Source organism: Tachyglossus aculeatus, chromosome 4 (genome assembly GCF_015852505.1).
Source record: "Tachyglossus aculeatus isolate mTacAcu1 chromosome 4, mTacAcu1.pri, whole genome shotgun sequence".
Classification (NCBI taxonomy): domain Eukaryota; kingdom Metazoa; phylum Chordata; class Mammalia; order Monotremata; family Tachyglossidae; genus Tachyglossus; species Tachyglossus aculeatus.
The window spans coordinates 39,358,852-39,377,984 of NC_052069.1; the positions used below are offsets into that span (position 1 = coordinate 39,358,852).

The 19,133-nt window shown below is 42.3% G+C and overlaps 1 protein-coding gene across 1 annotated transcript in view; it reads right to left on the reverse strand.

Moving 5' to 3' along the window:
- Positions 1–19,133, reverse strand: part of COL24A1 (collagen type XXIV alpha 1 chain) — a 500,281-nt gene that overhangs the window by 365,938 nt on the left and 115,210 nt on the right. Inside the window, exon 8 of the mRNA XM_038745410.1 lies at positions 3,146–3,190. Within this exon, the coding sequence (XP_038601338.1) occupies positions 3,146–3,190 (45 nt within the window). The remainder of the gene's footprint in view (positions 1–3,145; positions 3,191–19,133) is intronic.

The following is a 19,133-nucleotide window of genomic DNA, read 5'->3' on the forward strand; positions in this document are numbered from 1 at the left end:
GACCCAAGCATCTCCAAAACCATCTAATTGGTCTGCCAAGTTGCTTCCAAGTGGAAAATAGTACCACAGTTCAAAAGCCCCAGAAAGGGTCATGGTTGTTAATACTGATAATAATAATTATGCTACTTGTTCAGTGCTGTACTATTTGCTGGGATGGATACAAGGGAAGCAGCGTGGCTCAATGGAAAGAGCACGGGATTGGGAGTCAGAGGTCATGGGTTCCAATCCCAGCCCCGCCACTTATCAGCTATGTGACTTTGGGCAAGTCACTTAACTTCTCTGTGCCTCAGTTACCTCATCTAGAGAATGGGGATTAAGACTGTGAGCCCCATGTGGGACAACTTGATTACCCTGTAGCTCCCCTAATGCTTAGAACAGTGCTTGGCACATAGTAAGTGCATAACAAATACCAAAAGTATTATTATTATTATACAAGCAGATTGGGTTGGACACAGTCCCTGTCCCGCGTGGGGCTCACGGTCTCAATCTTCGTTTTATAGATGAGGTAACTGAAGCACAGAGAAGTGAAATGAACAGACAAGTAGCTGAGCTAGGATTAGAACCCATGACCTTCTGATTCCCAGGCCCATGCTCTATCCACTATGCCAGGTTACTCCTCTACGCCACGCTGCAGCACTTCATCCAAATGAAGTGAATTAGCCCAAGGTCTTTTACTCAGGAAAATCATGGATTGATATGGCCTGTGCCCACCTGTCATATAATATCTGGCTCACTGATGTTTGCTAAGGAGCAATAGAGCCTGTGTGTTCAAGTGCATTCTCTCCCCTCTTGAATGGATAGAAAAATACGACAGAGTGAAAGCCACTCGAGAAATTAGGCATAGATAGTAGACACTGATTTACTTTAGAGTTAAATCAATGCCTAATTTACTCCAGAGTTAAATCAATTGCTCTCTCCAAAACATTAAATTTCTGTGATTCATTTTCCATTGACAGAGACCCACCTAAGGCTATTTCTCTAGAGAAAAGAGCTGACAAAACCAAAGAATTCTGAACAAGCAGACATTTTCATGTTGCTTTCCAATGTTTCCTCATTTAAAATATGAGGTGATTTTATTCACTTCCCCAAACTGCCAAAATATTAGGTTATTTTTCAGCTTGGAGTCTGCTCCCTGGGTACTATATTTTTTAACAAAAAAACTTCTCTCCTTTCCACTGAAAATTAGTTGTAGACTCTCAAAATAGTCTAACACTCAGAACAAAAACATTTACTTTAACAACACTGGCCACTGAGATTATACAGACAAGTTCTCGCTGGCCTGAGAGACATGGAGTTTTCTTCGAATGGAATTGACTCTCTACAGCTCTTTGAGCCAAAGTTATACTGAAGTAGTGATTTTTCTTCTTTCTAAGTTCCAATTTTCCCTGCTGCACTTTTCCCACCGTAACTCAATTGCTTTTCAACACTTGTGTTTTCCTCTGTCATTATGGGAGAGGCAACCGCCTCCGCCATGTCTGAATCCACTGCCTTCTGATAATGAGCAACATAAAAATTGGTTTCCAGGAACTAACCAGACTTCTAGTCACAGGCCATTTGAGATCTTTGTATCCTCTGTTTTGAATCCATTTTTTTGCAATCCCCTTTGGTAGACCCATATAATCCCAGAAAAATAAAAATCAATGCATTCCCAGAATTAGAACATTCATTGATGTGTGACTATGGCAGAGCCAGGAAATTCTTGTTCTAGTTGCTATTTTGGGATGGGATTGAAAGGAATCTCCCTTTAGTTCAACTCAAGGCTTGAATCAGTAGTATCTGATTCCCCTGTAGACTCTCACACTTTCCTGCTCACTGGATGTCTGACTCGGTGTCTGCCTTTCCGAAGAGAAAAAAAGGGGCTGTTCTAATTTTAGTGGCCCATTATGCCTTGGGTTCTAAGTCTAAATGATTCCCTACAAAAATTTAGAACAATGGCACTCTTCCAGGAAAGCTTTCCTCCTCTTGCTTTTTGCCTTGGCCCTTTCCATACACTCCTCTGCCTCCCATCAGCGGTTTCAGGCTTCATATTCAATTCGGTCGTATTTATTGAGCGCTTATTGTGGACAGAGCACTGTACTAAGTGCTTGGGAGAGTACAATAAATAGACCCAATCCCTGCCCACAACGAGCTTACTTGCACACATGATCCTGAAAATATTCTTTCTCAGGACGTGGGAGGTTCTTTACCCACTCGTATACCAGAATCTGGAGCAAAAGGAATGGGAGAGTCAGCAGCTGACCTGGAGAATAGCCCAATATTCCCAATGACCTCATCAGGTTATGGCGTGAGCTCAGAGTGTTGCATGAAGGAGTCATGTATGTCTGAGTGTCCAGCAAGTGCCACCATGTGCCACTCTCCTCAGGAAATAGTCAAGTAGCAAGGCATAGTGGATAGAGCACGGGCCTGCGAGTCAGAAGGTAATGAGTTCTAATCCCGCCTTCACCTCTTGTTGGTTCTGTGACCTTGGGCAAGTCACTTTACTTCTCTGTGCTCAGTTACCTCATCTGTAAAATGGGAATCGAGATTGTGAGCCCCATGTGGGACAAGGACTGTGTCCAACCCAATTTGCTTGTATCCACTCCAGCACATAGTACAGTGCCTGACACATAGTAAGTGCTTAATATCATTCATTCATTCATTCAATTGTATTTATTGAGCACTTACTGTGTGCAAAGCACTTTACTAAGCACTTGGGAGAGAAGACTATAACAATAGACACATTCCCTGCCCACACCGAGCTCGCATTATTGCATACTATAGTCATGCATTCATTTCATTCATTCATTCATTCATTCAATCGAATTTATTGAGCGCTTACTGTGTGCAGAGCACTGTACTAAGCTCTTGGGAAGTACAAGTTGGCAACATATAGAGACGGTCCTTACCCAACAGTGAGCTCACAGTCTAGAAATTTCATTCAGTCGTATTTACTGAGTGCTTACTGTGTGCACAGCACTGTACTAAGCACTTGGAGAATACAATTCGGCAACAGACAGAGACAACTCCTACCCAACAACAGGTTCACGGAAAACAACCTGTAAAATCAACAGCGGAACTCATCCGAAAGGAAAATTTCTCCAAGGACTACTCTATTGGACTTGGGTTAAGAATATGGGCATCAAGAGTCGACGGCCGCCATACTTACTTGCTCACCTCGTAGACCTGGTGGTCCTGGGTAACCCTTGGGACCCTGCATTTGAGAGAGATTAAAGATGCTGTGAAGAAAAAAAAAACTTAGATGTGCCAAGAGAATGGCCATTTCAGTTAGAGAGCTTGCATGGAGCAGCAGCGTGGCTCAGTGGAAAGAGTCCGGGCTTTGGAGTCAGAGGTCATGGGTTCAAATCACGGCTCCTCCAACTGCCAACTGTCAGCTGTGTGATTTTGGGTAAGTCACTTAACTTCTCTGGGCCTCAGTTCCCCCACTGTACATATTTGCTTGCACATATCTACTATTCTATTTATTTTATTTTGTTAATATGTTTTGTTTTGTTGTCTGTCTCCCCCTTCTAGACTGTGAGCCCGCTGTTGGGTAGAGACCGTCTCTATATGTTGCCAACTTGTACTTCCCAAGCACTTAGTTCAGTGCTCTGCACACAGTAAGCACTCAATAAATATGATTGAATGAATGAAATGAACTGTGAACCCCCGTGGGACAACCTGATCACCTTGTAACCTCCCCAGCGCTTAGCACATAGTAAGTGCTTAACAAATACCATTATTATTATTATTATTATTATTTCCTTTCTTCTCTCCTCAGCAAGTACATTCTTTGGCGCTACACATGTGATTTTATTTTAATAGTACAAGTGCTTGTACTCACAGGGCTAGAAGAGAAAAATATTGCTCTAACCCTTTCTCCACTCAAGCCCTGCCCTCGTAATTGAAAGGTTGATAGCTTGCTATGGGCTTACGTTGGCTGGATTTCATCAAAGATTTGTTTTAGCTCAAATACCGTGTAGATAAAAACCCCTTCAGCCACAAACTGTTTGTAATTATTGCAAAACTGGATCCCATCCAAGGAGTTCCACTAGACCAAATCTTTGTCAAAACACATCCCTGCACAAGCCAATGTTAACACACTGGCACTACGGCAGGGTCATCCCAAGAGGCCCTTAGAAGCTCTCTAGGAAATGAGTGGAAAAAAGTAAAATATTTTATCAATCACATTGTTAAAAAGAAATTAACATCTCTACTTATAGCATGATGGTACAAAGTTGGTGATGGTAAACAGCATTTACCTCAGGCTAAGGAAAACTTTCACTACTTGGAAGAAATCTTCGAAAGAAGAAGAAGTCACTGGGGTGTTTAGGGAGGCCCGTGAAGCTTGATTTTCCTGCCTACTATTGAAGCCAGTAGTAACCAGTGGACATCGAAAAATTGAGTTAGCGATGGAAATTATGACAATCATTAAAAAATAACGATAATAAAGTGGACTGCAAGAGTTCTTCAAAGGTCAACACTCCATTCCCCTGCCTCTAATTAGGAATGCATCCAAACCAGCCTTGCAGTTACTGTTCTGGTCATAGAATCTGCTCTAACTCATTTATTTGACAAAGTTTTAACATGCAGTCTCACATTCTAACATTTTATCTTCCCAACTCTTCCTGGTAGTCTCCTCTTCATATCCATCACCCTCACTATTACCTAGGTCTTTTCAAAATCATGTCCTCATCTAGTCTATCTTAATCACCTCCTCCTCCTCCTCCTCCTCATCATCATCATCATCAAAAATGAAAACAATGTGGCTTAGTGGATAGAGCACAGGCCACGGAGTCAGAAGGGCCTTTGTTCTAATACTGGTTCTGCCACGTGTCTGCTGTGTGACCTTGGGCAAGTCACTTGAATTCTCTGTGCCTCAGTTACCACCTCCATAAAATAGGGTTGAAGACTGTGAGCCCCATGTGGGACAAGGAATGTGTTCAGCCTGATGAGCTTGTATCTACCCCAGCACTTAGTACAATGCCTGCCACATAGTAAGGGCTTAACAAATACCATAAAAAAATCAAGACCAGTAGTATCTGTTAGGTACCTACTTTGAGCTGAGGAAGAGATATGGGAACCAAGAACAAACGTTCTTTCTCTGTTGCTTGCTTTTCCATTTTCTCATGTACACCCACCCTTTCTCTCCACCCCACCCATTCTTCCTCATGCCTACAAGGGCAGAGGGGGAATAATGGTGTTAGCATAGCAGGAAGCAGCTGGAGCAGGGCAATACCCATTTTGGCAGCTTCAGGTTTCGACAGCTCATCTGATTTTTCATTCGTTACTGGTTGCTCGGCAAGGGCAAATCCTAATTTATTCCCAAAAGGTGGAAGCGTTCCAATCTGCTCTAGCTTTTAACGAACAAGGAAACTGAAGCAGAATAAAGGATAAAGCATGGGCCTGGGTTCTAATCCTGACTCTGCCATTTGCCTGCTGCGTGACCATGGGCAAGTCACTTCCCTTCTCTGGTCCTCAGTTACCTCATCTGTAAAAATCAGGATTAAGACTGTGAGCCCCATGTGGACAGCGACTGTGTCCGTCATGGTTAGCTTGATTCTTTCCCAGGGCTTAATAGAGAGGCTGGCACATAGTAAGCATTTAACAAGTACGTTAAAAGAAACCAAAAAACTATCTAGTTTTTCTATGGTATCTCCGTTCTAAGCATTGTGTGGGTACAAGGTTATCAGATTGGACCAAGGGCGAATATGAGGAACATTTCACATACGTTACACAGGGTGTTCAAAATGACAAAATTCCACAACAGTGCCTTCCCTCTCTACTACCAAAGAAAAGCCCCAGTTTCTTGACATTTGCGTACAGGATTCACTCAACCTTATTTGTTGAGTGCTTACTGTGTGCAGAGCACTGGCTGAAGTGATCTGCCAGGAATACCATGGCAACCCATGTGGAGTTTATGAGCGGGTAAATTAATATTTGGCCACTTGCTGTATTCAATGCAAAATGCTTCAGTACCATCGTACAAAATTCAAGCCAAATGGAGCCTGACTCCTCAAAGCATATGAAAAGGCCAAGTGTCAAAACTGAATCCTGCTGAAGGCAATGGCTGGAACAAAAACATAAATTGTGTAAATTAAGCCCACTGCTTATGACGTTAATCCTGCGGTCCTCAAATGCTGGATCTCTCCCACAGGCAATACCACAAACACCGCAAGACAATGTACAAACCAGATCCTACATTTTCACCCAATGACACAGGCTTCTGAAATGTGTCACTCAGCCAGCCCGATATTAAATGTGAGCCTGGGAAGTCTGTAAGTAATCAAAGTCTTCAGTTCTGAAATCTGCCACTGATTTTCCCCAAAGTCCCAGTTTCTTATTTTCGCTCCATCACTCTCCCTTCACTTGCAGTATTTACACCCAACCATTTCTGGCATTGATTATTCGTGATTTATCAGTAGTTTCATATAATAATAACGTAATGGTGATCATGATAACACTTGTATATATGTTTTCGTACATATCTATTCTATTTATTTTATTTTGTTAATATGTTTGGTTTTGTTCTCTGTCTCCCCCTTCTAGACTGTGAGCCCACTGTTGGGTAGGGACTGTCTCTATATGTTGCCAACTTGTACTTCCCAAGCACTTAGTACAGTGCTCTGCACACAGTAAGCGCTCAATAAATACGATTGATTGATTGATTGATTGATTGATTGTAGGTTAATAATGGTATTTGTTAAGAGTTTATTAAGTGTCAAACCCTTCTGTAAGCTCTGGGATAGGTACAAGTTAATTAGGTTAGACACAGTCCCTGTCCCACATGGTGTTCAAAGTCTAATAAGGAGGGAGAACAGATATTTAATTCCTATTTTGCATTTGAGAAAACTGAGGCACAGAGAAGTTAAGCGACTTGCCCAAGGTCACACAGTGAGCAGAGCTGGGATTAGAACCCAGGTCCTCTGATTCTCAGGCCCATAGTCTTTCCACTGTGTGCCAGTTCTGGTCTAGTGTGGCTCAGTGGAAAGAGCCTGGGCTTTGGAGTCAGAGGTCATGGGTTCAAATCCCACCACCAACTGTCAGTTGTGTGACTTTGGACAAGTCACTTAACTTCTCGGTGCCTCAGTTCCCTCATCTGTAAAATGGGGATTAAGACTGCAAGCCCCCTATGGGACAACCAGATCACCTTGCATCCCCCCAGCACTTAGAACAGTGCCTTGCGCATAATAAGCACTTAACAAATGCCATCTTCATTATTAGTATTAAAATCTGGGGTAGATACAAGATAGATACAAGGCTCACAATCTAAATAGGAGGAATAATGGATTTTGAATCTCCCATTCCACAGAGGAGGGAACTGAGGCATGGAGAAATTAATGGATTCGAGCAAGATCACAGAGTAGGTAAGTGGCAGAGCTGGTATTAGACCCCAGATTCTCTGACTTGCAGGCCCGTGTTCTTTCTATTAGGCCATGTAGCTTTTTTATGGTATTTGTTAAGTGCTTACTATGTTCCAGACACTGTTCTAAGCACTGGGGTAGATACAAGCTAATCAGGTTGGACACATCCCTGTCCCACATTGGGCTCACAGTCTTAATCCCCATTTTACAGATAATCATCATCAATCGTATTTATTGAGCGCTTACTATGTGCAGAGCACTGTACTAAGTGCTTGGGAAGTACAAATTGGCAACATATAGAGACAGTCCCTACCCAACAGTGGGCTCACAGTCTAAAAGATAATAATAATATAATAATAATAATAATAATGATAATAATGTTGGTATTTGTTAAGCGCTTACTATTGTTCAGCACTTAGTACAGGGCTCTGCACACAGTAAGCGCTCAATAAATATGACTGAATGAATACTATGTGCCAAGCACTGTTCTAAGTGCTAGGGTAGATACAAGGTAATCAGGTCATCCCACGTGGCGCTCACAGTCTTAATCCCTGTTTTACAGATGAGATAACTGAGGCACAGAGAAGTTAAGTGCCTTGCCCAAAGTCACACAGTTCATAAGTGGCTGAGGCAGGATTAGAACCCACATCCTCTGACTCCCAAGCCCGGGCTCTTTCCACTAAGCCAAACTGCTTCTTACAGATGAGGTAACTGAGGCACAGAGAAGTTAAGGGACCTGCCCAAGGTCACACAGCAGACTAGTGGCAGACCAGGTCTTTCTGACTCGTAGGCCTATGCTCTATCCATTAGGCCTTGGTGCTTCTTGAGAGAAGCATCAGAATACAACAGAGAAGCATCATATAAAGAGAAGCATCAGAATACTGGGTAATTTCAAATTAGAGAAGTTGGATCTCTAGAAAAAAAAGTTTTCGTAATGCATGACCAAGTCTGTTGCTTTATATGAAATTTTTTAAGTGCTCACCATTTCCCAGGCACTGTATTAAGCTAATCACATTGTCCCACATGGGACTCAAAGTCTTAATCTCCATTTTACAGATGAGATAACTGAGGCACAGAGAAGTGAAGTGATTTGCCCAAGGTCACACAGCAGACAAGTGGAGGAGCCGGGATGGGAACTCAAGTCCTTCTGACTCCAGGCCTGTGCTTTATCCACTAGACATCACTGCTTCTTGTGGTTTTTCTGAGATTGTGAGAAATATTCTGCCTAAACTTTCATGCCTAACTGAAAACTAGGGAACACATTATAAACTTTCAGAAATAATAAAATTTAGGAATATATGTGTGTGAGTTTGCGTGTGTGCATGTGTGTTGTGGGGGGTGGGGGGGTCGACATTTGAGTGCTCTGCACACAGTAAATGCTCAATAAATACAATTGATTGATCAGTGGAGTTCACAAAGACAACTAGTTGACTTTGGATTCAAGGAAAATGTCCCCATCATTTTTTGCTTCAGTACTTTTAACTAGACCTTACAATCATTTTGTACATGATTTCAATGCTTTATTTTATTATACTGAAATGAGATCGCAAGCAGCCCTTTGTTCACTGAAGCAATCTACCATACTCCGTAGGGCCTGAGAAACATTAATTCTAAATACTTACTGACTTTCAAGCACTGGATTTTGTCAAAAGTCAAGGCAGCATATACTAGTCTAGGATTTACATCATTTCTACCTTGTATCTACAGTTGCACCTCATGTTTTTCCAGACAACTCCAAAAACTTCCATTCTTTCCTATGTTAACAAAAGGAAATTGCCTGCAATTAAATGCAGGAAAATTCTCTCAATCCTTCACATATACTGTCAATCATTGTAACATGAAGGGGGGGAAATGAATGAAGTGGGGAAACCACATAATGTGGCAGTAACATTTGGAACTCCCATGAGCTTAATCCTGGCAAGGTATTTATGGCCACACAGTTTAATCACTCCAACATGCTTTTTGCTGGAATTTTCCTGGCAGGTAAGTGCATTCGCCATAACTGATTCTCATTAAATTTGTCCTGAGGCAAATCTGTTTCCCAGTTTCTGAAGTTCAGAGGGTATCTTCCCTCTGCCTACTCTACGTACCGATTCCATTTGGACAATGGGCTGTGCTGGCATATTCTTTATAGAAAACTGATTAAGGATCAGTTAAATAATAATAATAATTATGGCATTTGTCAAGACTTTAGTATGTGCCAGGCACTGTACTAAGCGCTGGGGTAGCTAGAAGCAAATCAGGTTGGACACAGCCCCTGTCCCATATGGGGCTCACAGTCTCAAACCCCATTTTCCAGATGAGGGAATTGAGGCACAGAGAAGTAAAATGACTTGGCCAGGGACACACAGCAGACAAGTGGCAGAGCTGGGATTAGAACCCAAGACCTTCTGACTCCCAGCCCTGTGCTCTAACCACTACAGCATGCTGCTTCTCATGCTTATATCTACCCCAGAGTTTAGTGCAGTGTCTGGATACAATAAATGCTTGACAAATACCATAATTATTATAATTATTATTATTTAGCTGATCCTTAGCCAATTTTCTACAAAGAATATGCTGGCAAGGCCCACTGTCCAAATGGAATCGGTACACAGAGTAGACAGAGGGAAGTTACCCTCTGAACTTCAGAAATTGGGAAACAAATTTTGCCTCAAGACAAGTGAAATAAGAATCAGTTAGAGTGAATCTGTCAAAGGCAAACCTATTTGCTAAATACTCATTTCACACTGGAGGGAGAGTTGTGCCATTCAAACAAACATAAGACTGAGGCACTCATATTCCTCTGGGCTTGCCTCATTCCAGCGCAAAGGATCCCAACTGTTATGATGACTGATGTATTATTTCAGCCTGTAAACTCCTCCTGGACAGGACTACCACCTCTATTGTACTGTACTCTCCCAGGTGCTTAGTACAGCATGGCGTAGTGGATAGAGCATGGGCCTGGAATTTGGAAGATCATGGGTAAACTGTGAGCCCATTGTTGGGCAGGGATTGTCTCTGTTGCTCAATTGTACTTTCCAAGCACTTAATACAGTGCTCTGCACACTGTAAGCACTCAATAAAAATGATTGAATGAATCCCGGCTCTGCCACTTGTCTGCTGTTTGACCTTGGGCAAGTCACTTCACTTCTCTGGGCCTCAGTCATCTCATCTGTAAAACAGGAATTGTGACTGTGAGCCCTATGGGGGACAGAGACTGTGTCTGCCCCAGGACTTGGGACACTGCCTGGCACATAGTAAAAGCTTAATAAATACCACAATTATTATTACTATTAGAGTGCTCTGCCGTCAGTCAATCACACTTATTGAATGTTTATGACCTGCAGAACACTGTATTAAGTGCCTGCTCATTCAAGCTCTCATCCTATCCCGTCTGGACTACTGCACCAGCCTTCTCTCTGATCTCCCTTCCTCGTGTCTCTCCCCACTTCAATCCATACTTCATGCTGTTGCCCGGATTGTCTTTGTAAAGAAATGCTCTGGGCATGTTACTCCCCTCCTCAAAAATCTCCAGTGGCTACCAATCAATCTGTGCATCAGGCAGAAACTCCTCACCCTGGGCTTCAAGGCTCTCCATCACCTCTCCCCCTCCTACCTCACCTCCCTTCTCTCCTTCTCCAGCCCACCCCGCACCCTCCGCTCCTCTGCCGCTAATCTCCTCACCGTGCCTCGTTCTCATCTGTCCTCGTTCTCATCTGTCCCGCCATCGACCCCCGGCCCACGTCATCCCCCGGGCCTGGAATGCCCTCCCTTTGCCCATCCTCCAAGCTAGCTCTCTTCCTCCCTTCAAGGCCCTACTGAGAGCTCAACTCCACCAGGAGGTCTTCCCAGAATGAGCCCCTTCCTTCCTCTCCCCCACGTCCCCCCTCCATCCCCCCATCTTACCTCCTTCCCTTCGCCACAGCACCTGTATATATGTATATATGTTTGTACATATTTATTACTCTATTTATTTATTTATTTATCTTACTTGTACATATCTATTCTATTTATTTTATTTTGTTAGTATGTTTGGTTTTGTTCTCTGTCTCCCCCTTCTAGACTGTGAGCCCGCTGTTGGGTAGGGACTGTCTCTATGTGTTGCCGACTTGTACTTCCCAAGTGCTTAGTACAGTGCTCTGCACACAGTAAGTGCTCAATAAATATGATTGATTGATTGGGAGAGTCCAGTATTCCAATACAGAAGACACATTCCTTGATCACAATGAGCTTATATATCTCAATAAATATCACTGATGAATTCAGGCTTTTTCATCAACAAGCCTCCTCTCTGCAGACTGACCCCTCCTTCACTAGGGACAGAAGACTCCAACCTGAGAGTCCTCAGAATACCTACAATTGCAGACTGTCCATGCCTTTGCAGACCATATCCAGCGGACTGATCCACAACTATCTCCAACAGTCAGGTACAGACTCCGACTGAAGTGCTCTCCAGTCAATAAGTAGTTTTTCTCCAATCTCTCTCAATCCAATTTCTCCAATCTCTCTCCAATTTCTCTCAATCTCTAGGAGAAGTGAAGAGACTTGTCCAAGATCACACAGATGACATGTGGCGGAGCCGAGATTAGAACCCAGGTCCTTCTGACACTCAGTCTCATGCTCTAGCCACTAAGCTACACTCCTAGATGTAGGGTTAGAGACATTCCCAAACATGGAGTTCAGTGCATTGCACTCAGTAGGTGTTTATTAAATACCATCATATCCTTCCCTATGTTTTCCCTCCACTAACCAATTATGAACCTGTTACGCAAGAATTTATCAAAAACTTTCTATTTTCAGTTCGGGCAATGTTTTATGAATTCTATATGTTTGACCCCAGTTGATGAAATTTGAATTTATCACCTTGAAGCTTCTAAAATATTTTTGCCTATTATTCAAAATGTTTTAAGCCTGTGATATTTTCCAAGCTATACAGCCAAATTGTGTCAAGAAGAGGAGTTATAAATGGTCTTTAGGGCATTTGTTCATGTTAGTCTAGCCTTGGTTCCTCCACAAAGGCCCTTCAGAAATTCCTCATTTCTTTCCTGGGATATATTTCAAGAAGCACTTTTTTACTACTTCCATGTCAAGCTGATTTTTCAGGAAGCGCTCTACACATTTCATGGCATTTAGTAAAACGTCTGGAATGATGTTTCCAGACTCTTTTCTTTGGCAGTGTTGGCTCTACAGAAGTTCTTAAAGTATCTATGACTTAAGAATTAAGTCCTTTAGGTCCCCTGAGAACCTCTAGTGACAATTCCTCCCTGGGCTGAATCATTGCCTTTCATGAGAAATTTCACTTTTATTTTTGAAAAAAAAATGGCAGATGCATTTAGCCATCGAGAGTTACAACAGTCCGTTACTCAATAAACAGGTCAATGATTCCTTGGCTGCCTGTCTTATTGGTGAAAATTTTGAAAGTCCAGGATTTATTAAGATCTAGCACATTTCTTAGAGTTTGACATAAGAACACAGCTTTGAGTTTCTTGAGAGATTCAAAAATCTCAGAGGTCACAAATATTTTCACCAAATCTGCAAATCTTGTGTCTGCCTCATCTATATTTACAAATGCCATTCATTACTACAGCTCCACATGTTAAAAAAAACTCAGTGAATATGAGCATCCGCTAAAGGACGATACATTTCAGAGCCCCCAAAAAATGGTAAGAAAGCCAATCAAAAGATAAACAAAGAGGTGAGCTTAGGACACTGTGGACCACCCCACTGAGGGTTTTTGACCCAATTTCAGTTCTATCAATACATTGCAATTAGATTGTAACTTCTCAGTTTATCTCTTACAAATCTGCATCCAATGTGGTATCACACAGTCTTCTCTCAAAATTGAACTTAGTACATTTTTGGACATATGTCAAACTGAGCAGAAGCTTGAATAGAAGGCAGTGAGGAGGTGGTGTTAGAGTATGTTGGAGTATTTTAAAAAGAGCAAACAGTTTGTAAATTTGAAATTCACAACTTGGAAGTGCGAGAAGCGGCGTGGCCTAGTGGAGTCAGGCCTAGGAGTCGGAGGATCCGGGTTCCAATTCTGGCTCTGCCACTTACCTGCTGTGTGGCCTTGGGAAAGTCACTTAAGTGTTCTGTTCCTTCTTTTCCCTTGTCTACAAAATAGGGATTAAATACCAGATCTTCCTCCTAGTATCGTGTAGCTACCCAAGTGCTTAGTACAGTGCGTGACACATAGTAAGTGCTTAACAAATGGAATACTACAACTATTAATAATAACACATAATTGTGGCACTTGTGGAGTATTTGTTTAGCACTTCCTATGTGCCAGACACTGTACAAAGATCTGGGGTGGATACAAGCAAATCAGGTTCACAGTCTCAATCCCCATTTTACAGATGAGGTAATTGAGGCACAGACAAGTGAGGTGACTTGCCCTAAGTCACAGCAGACAAATGGCAGGGCCAAGATTAGAATCAAAGATCTTCTGACTCCTAAATCCATGCTCTATCCACTACGCCATGCTCCTTCTCATAAGCATCCCTTCCCCAAACTGCTTGGTAAAGGTTTTACAAATAACAGGTGGGGAGATGGGAAAATGAAGACAGATAGACTTCCTGTCCATCCACTGGACTTTAAGGCATAAGTGTAGATTTTTCTTCTACAGAAAGGGTCAGAGGGAATACGGTCCATTACCTAAACAGTGGGCAGCATGCTGCAGCAAGCTGGATAAAACACTTTATTATCTGCTAAACACATTGGGGCTCTGCCAAAACACTTCCTCTAGGCCTTCTGCCAACCACCCAACCCTACCAACCCACATTTTTTTTTTCAACTGTATAGAATTTCTGCATGCTACTTTTATAGTCCCTTCACATACTCCGTCTCATGATTTACTGCCTCTTAAATCATTTTGAGCTAAAAGTGAACATAAAACAGTAGCCAAAATCTGACATTTTTATCATTTTATGAATTTTTAATATGATATGAGACTTGGGAGGAAAACTAATATGGAATTTGCATTTTTCCATTCACTGGAAGCATGACATTAATCTTTAGTTTTTAAACATCGAAAAGTATCTTAAACTTTATCAAATATTTCCACGGGATAAGACACACAACTGGCCAATTCCTTTACAAATGAAGGTCATGTGTGCCACTGAATGTTGAATTTTTGAAATTCTATATTTGAAGTAGAAAAAAACATTACTTTATTGATAATTAGATGGAAGGCACACATTTCTCATCAAAGTCACTTATTATTTCTTGCTTCTCAATCAATCATTCATTCAATCGTATTTATTGAGCACTTACTGTGTGCAGAGCACTGTACTAAGCGCTTGGGAAGTACAAGTCGGCAACGTATAGAGACGGTCCCTACCCAACAATGAGCTCACAATCTCCATGTTTCCATTCCTCTAAAACTAGAATGATAGTAATAATAATATTTATGGTATTAAGTGCTTACTGTGTGCCAGGCACTGTACTAAGCTCTGGGATGGATACAAGCAAATCGGATGGGACACAGTCCCTGTCCCACGTAGGGCTCACGGTCTTAATCCCCATTTTACAGATGAGGTAACTGAGGCACAGAGGATGAAGTGACTTGCCCAAGCTCACACAGCAGACAAGTAGTGGAGCTGGGATTAGAGCCCAGGCCCATGCTCTATCCACTTGGCCACACCACTTCAACATGCTTAGGGCTGTTACCTTCTAGATCACTACCAATTAACTGCACTTTAACTAATAATAATAGTGGCACATAGTAAGCACTTAATAAATGCCAATTAAACCCCCCCCCCCCAAAAAGCAATAGTAATAATATTTCTTAAGCACTTACTATGTACCAAGCCCTGTACTAAGCGCTGGGGTAGATACAAGACAATCCAGTCCCACATGGGATTCACAGTCTAAAGAGGAGGGAGAACAGGTATTTGAATCCCCATTTTGCGGATGAGGAAACTGAGGGACACGGAAGTTAGGTGACTTGTGCAAGGTCACACAACAGACATGTGGAACTGGGATTAGAACCCAGGTCCTCTGGCTCCCAGGCCCATGGTCATTCCACGTGGCCACACTGCTTTTACTGAATGTTATCACCTGTTAGCTCTTAACCATTGGGATCTGATGCAACATGCAACCACTGGGATCTGAGAAGCAGCATGACCCAGTGGAAAGAACCCGGGCTTTGGAGTCAGAGGTCACGGGTTCAAATCCTGGCTCCGCCAATTGCCAGCTGTGTAACTTTGGGCAAGTCACTTAACTTCTCTGTGCCTCAGTTACCTCATCTGTAAAATGGGGATTAAGACTGTGAGCCCCCCGTGGGACAACCTGATCACTTTGTAACATCCCCAGCGCTTAGAACAGTGCTTTGCACATAGTGAGTGCTTAACAAATGCCATTATTATTATTATTATCTGATCAGTGCTTAACCCAAACTGCCCAAATCAGAAACGGTATTTTCATATCCACGATATCATCATCATCATCATCATCAATCGTATTTATTGAGCGCTTACTATGTGCAGAGCACTGTACTAAGCGCTTGGAAAGTACAAATTGGCAACATATAGAGACAGTCCCTACCCAACAGTGGGCTCACAGTCTAAAAGGGGGAGACAGAGAACAAAACCAAACATACTAACAAAATAAAATAAATAGAATAGATATGTACAAATAAAATAAATAAATAAATAAATAGAGTTAAAAAAAATGTACAAATATGTACGATATGCATGTAAGGGATTTTCAGTGTGAAACTCACACCCATGAATGCAATCTCATTATCAGCAGAGTCCTCTTCTAACCAGCTGATAACTTTCTCTACATGCCCCAGCCCACATTATCTTTTGTAGTCTTTCTGAGACTCTCTTGGTTCTGTCCTCTCTCCTTCACCCTCTGAGGTTCAAGCCAACCCTACTGCACAGAGCAACCTTTCTGTTCCCGATTACACGGCAGTCTCCTATCTGCCGTTACCTCACAACTCCATTTTCAGCCTCTAATTGAGAGTTGGCTGTTGATGAATAGGAGCTTTCCAGAAAGGGATCAGAAAAGGCAAGTAAACTTACAATCACCTGCAATTGTTTATAGGCATAGTGTGGCTTAAAGGAAAGAGTACAGGCCTGGAGCTCAGCTGACCTGGATCTGTCAGTTGCCTGCTGCGTGATGCTAGGCAAGTCACCCAACTTCTCTGAGAATCGGTTTCTTCATCTGTAAAATAGGGATCCAATACCTGTTTGCTCTCCAACCTAGACTGTGATTCCTGGGTGTGACAGATACTTTGTCCAACCTGACAAACCTGGTAGACTCTTCAAGACTGTGAGCCCATTAAAGGGTAGGGATCGTCTCTATATGTTGCCAACTTGTACTTCCCAAGCACTTAGTACAGCGCTCTGCACACAGTAAACACTCAATAAATATGACTGACTGAATGAATGAATGGTATCTTGCATCTACCCCAGCATTTAGTGCACTGTTTGGAAAATAGTACAGCACTTAACAAATATCACAATAATTATTATTATCATCATCATCGTTATTGTCTCCAATTGCCTTAAAAGGATTTCTAATTCTAAAAGATTCTGTTAGAAGTTCTAATAGAGAAGCAGCGTGGCTTATGGAAAGAGCACGGGCTTGGGAGTCAGAAGTCATGGGTTCAAATCTCAGCTCCACCAATTGTCAGCTGTGTGACTTTGGGCAAGTCACTTAATCAATCAATCAATCAATCATATTTATTGAGCACTTACTGTGTGCAGTGCACTTTACTAAGCACTTGGGAAGTACAAGTTGGCAACATATAGAGACAGTCCCTACCCAACAGTGGGCTCACAGTCTAGAAGGGGGAGACAGAGAACAAAACCAAACATACTAACTAAATAAAATCAATAGAATAGATATGCACAAGTAAAATAAATAAATAAATAAATAGAGTAATAAATATGTACAAACATGTATACATATGTACAGGTGCTGTGGGGAAGGGAAGAAGGTAAGATGGGGGGGATGAAGGGGGGACAAGGGGGAGAGGAAGGAAGGGGCTGAGTCTGGGAAGGCCTCCTGGAGGAGGTGAGCTCTCAGTAGGGCCTTGAAGGGAGGAAGAGAGCTAGCTTGGCGGATGGGCAGAGGGAGGGCATTCCAGGCCCGGGGGAGGACGTGGGCCGGGGGTCGATGGCGGGCAGGCGAGAACGAGGCATGGTGAGGAGATTAGTGATACTGGGCCTCAGTGACCTCATCTGTAAAATGAGGATGAAGACTGTGAGCCATTACAAAAGATAATGTGGGCTGGGGCATGTAGAGAAAGTTATCAGCTGGTTAGAAGAGGACTCTGTGCCAGTGCTTAGAAGAAAGCTTGACATATATTAAGCACTTAAATATCATACTACTACTAAAAATAATAATAATGGATTTTAAACTTCTGTGATATGTAAGGATTTTTAAAATTGTATTTCATTCATTCATTCAATTGTATTTATTGAGCACTTACTGTGTGCAGAGCACTGTACTAAGCACTTGGGAAGTAAAAGTCGGCAACATATAGAGACAGTCATCATCTTCATCATCAGTTGTATTTATTGAGCACTTACTGTGTGCAGAGCACTGTACTAAGCGCTTGGGAAGTACAAGTTGGCAACATATAGAGACAGTCCCTGCCCAACAACAGGCTCACAGTCTAGAATTTGTTAAACACTTACTCTGTGCCTGGAACTGAACAAAGTGCTGAAGTCGATAGAAGCTAATCAGGGTGGATATAGTCTGTGACCCATATGGGGCTCACAGTCTTCATCGCCATTTTACAGATGAGATAACTGAGGCACAGAGAAGAGAATAATAACAATAATGATGGCATTTTGTTAAGCGCTTTCTATGCACCAAGCACTGTTCTAAGTGCTGGGGGAGATACAAGGTGATTAGGTTATCCCTCGTGGGGCTCAGAGTCTTCATCCCCATTTTACAGAAGAGGTAGCCGAGGCACAGAGAAGTTAAGTGACTTGCCCAAAGTCACACAGCAGACGTGTGGCAGAGCTGGATTAGAACCCATGACCTCTGACTCCCAAGCCCGGTACTCTATCCACTGAGCCACGCTGCTTCAGAAGTGACCGGCCTAAGGTCACACAACAGGCAAGGGGCAAAGTCAGGATTAGAACTCAGGTCCTTCTGAGTCCTAGACCCATGCTCTCTCCAGTAGGCCATGCTCTCTTCTGAGCACAAAACAGAATCAGGAACCACTTACACAGAGTTGATCTGGGAACAAATTATACTATTCAAAAATCTCCCAAAACTTTGGTAAGGTAGAGCATCTCAATACTCGGGAAAGTCTTCTTAAATTTCACTTATGAAGTTTTATATTTTCTCTTTAGTATCATATTACTTAATAGGCTTAAGTTTTACATTCTTGTTGAAATGTTCTTAAGTGTTTCCATCTGGATTGCTTTCTTGACCTCAACAAGCTGTGTCGTTTGGGCCCTATTGTTAAGATCCTGTGAATGTAGATGGCAGACTTCTAATTCTAATATACTAGCTCAGGAGCTGCAAGTTACCAACCAAATTAAATCCACATTTAATTGTTCTTTTCCACCTGGGGTCCAAACCTCAAATTGAGATGCTTGTCCAAAATCCAGGCCATAATTCTTTTTGGATTCTCCTCTTATTCTGAGAGGCAAACTTTCAGGTTATCCCTCTAAAAAGCAGGACATGGGTCAGATGCACAAATAAGTGAATAGCCATTTTTCAGCACTTCACTGGCAGCTCCAGACCTGGAGGATACTTGTGAGGACCATCCAGCTCTCACTTAGTAAAGTTTAATCCCAATGACAACCTGGTCTCCTTGTAACCTCCCCAGCACTTAGAACA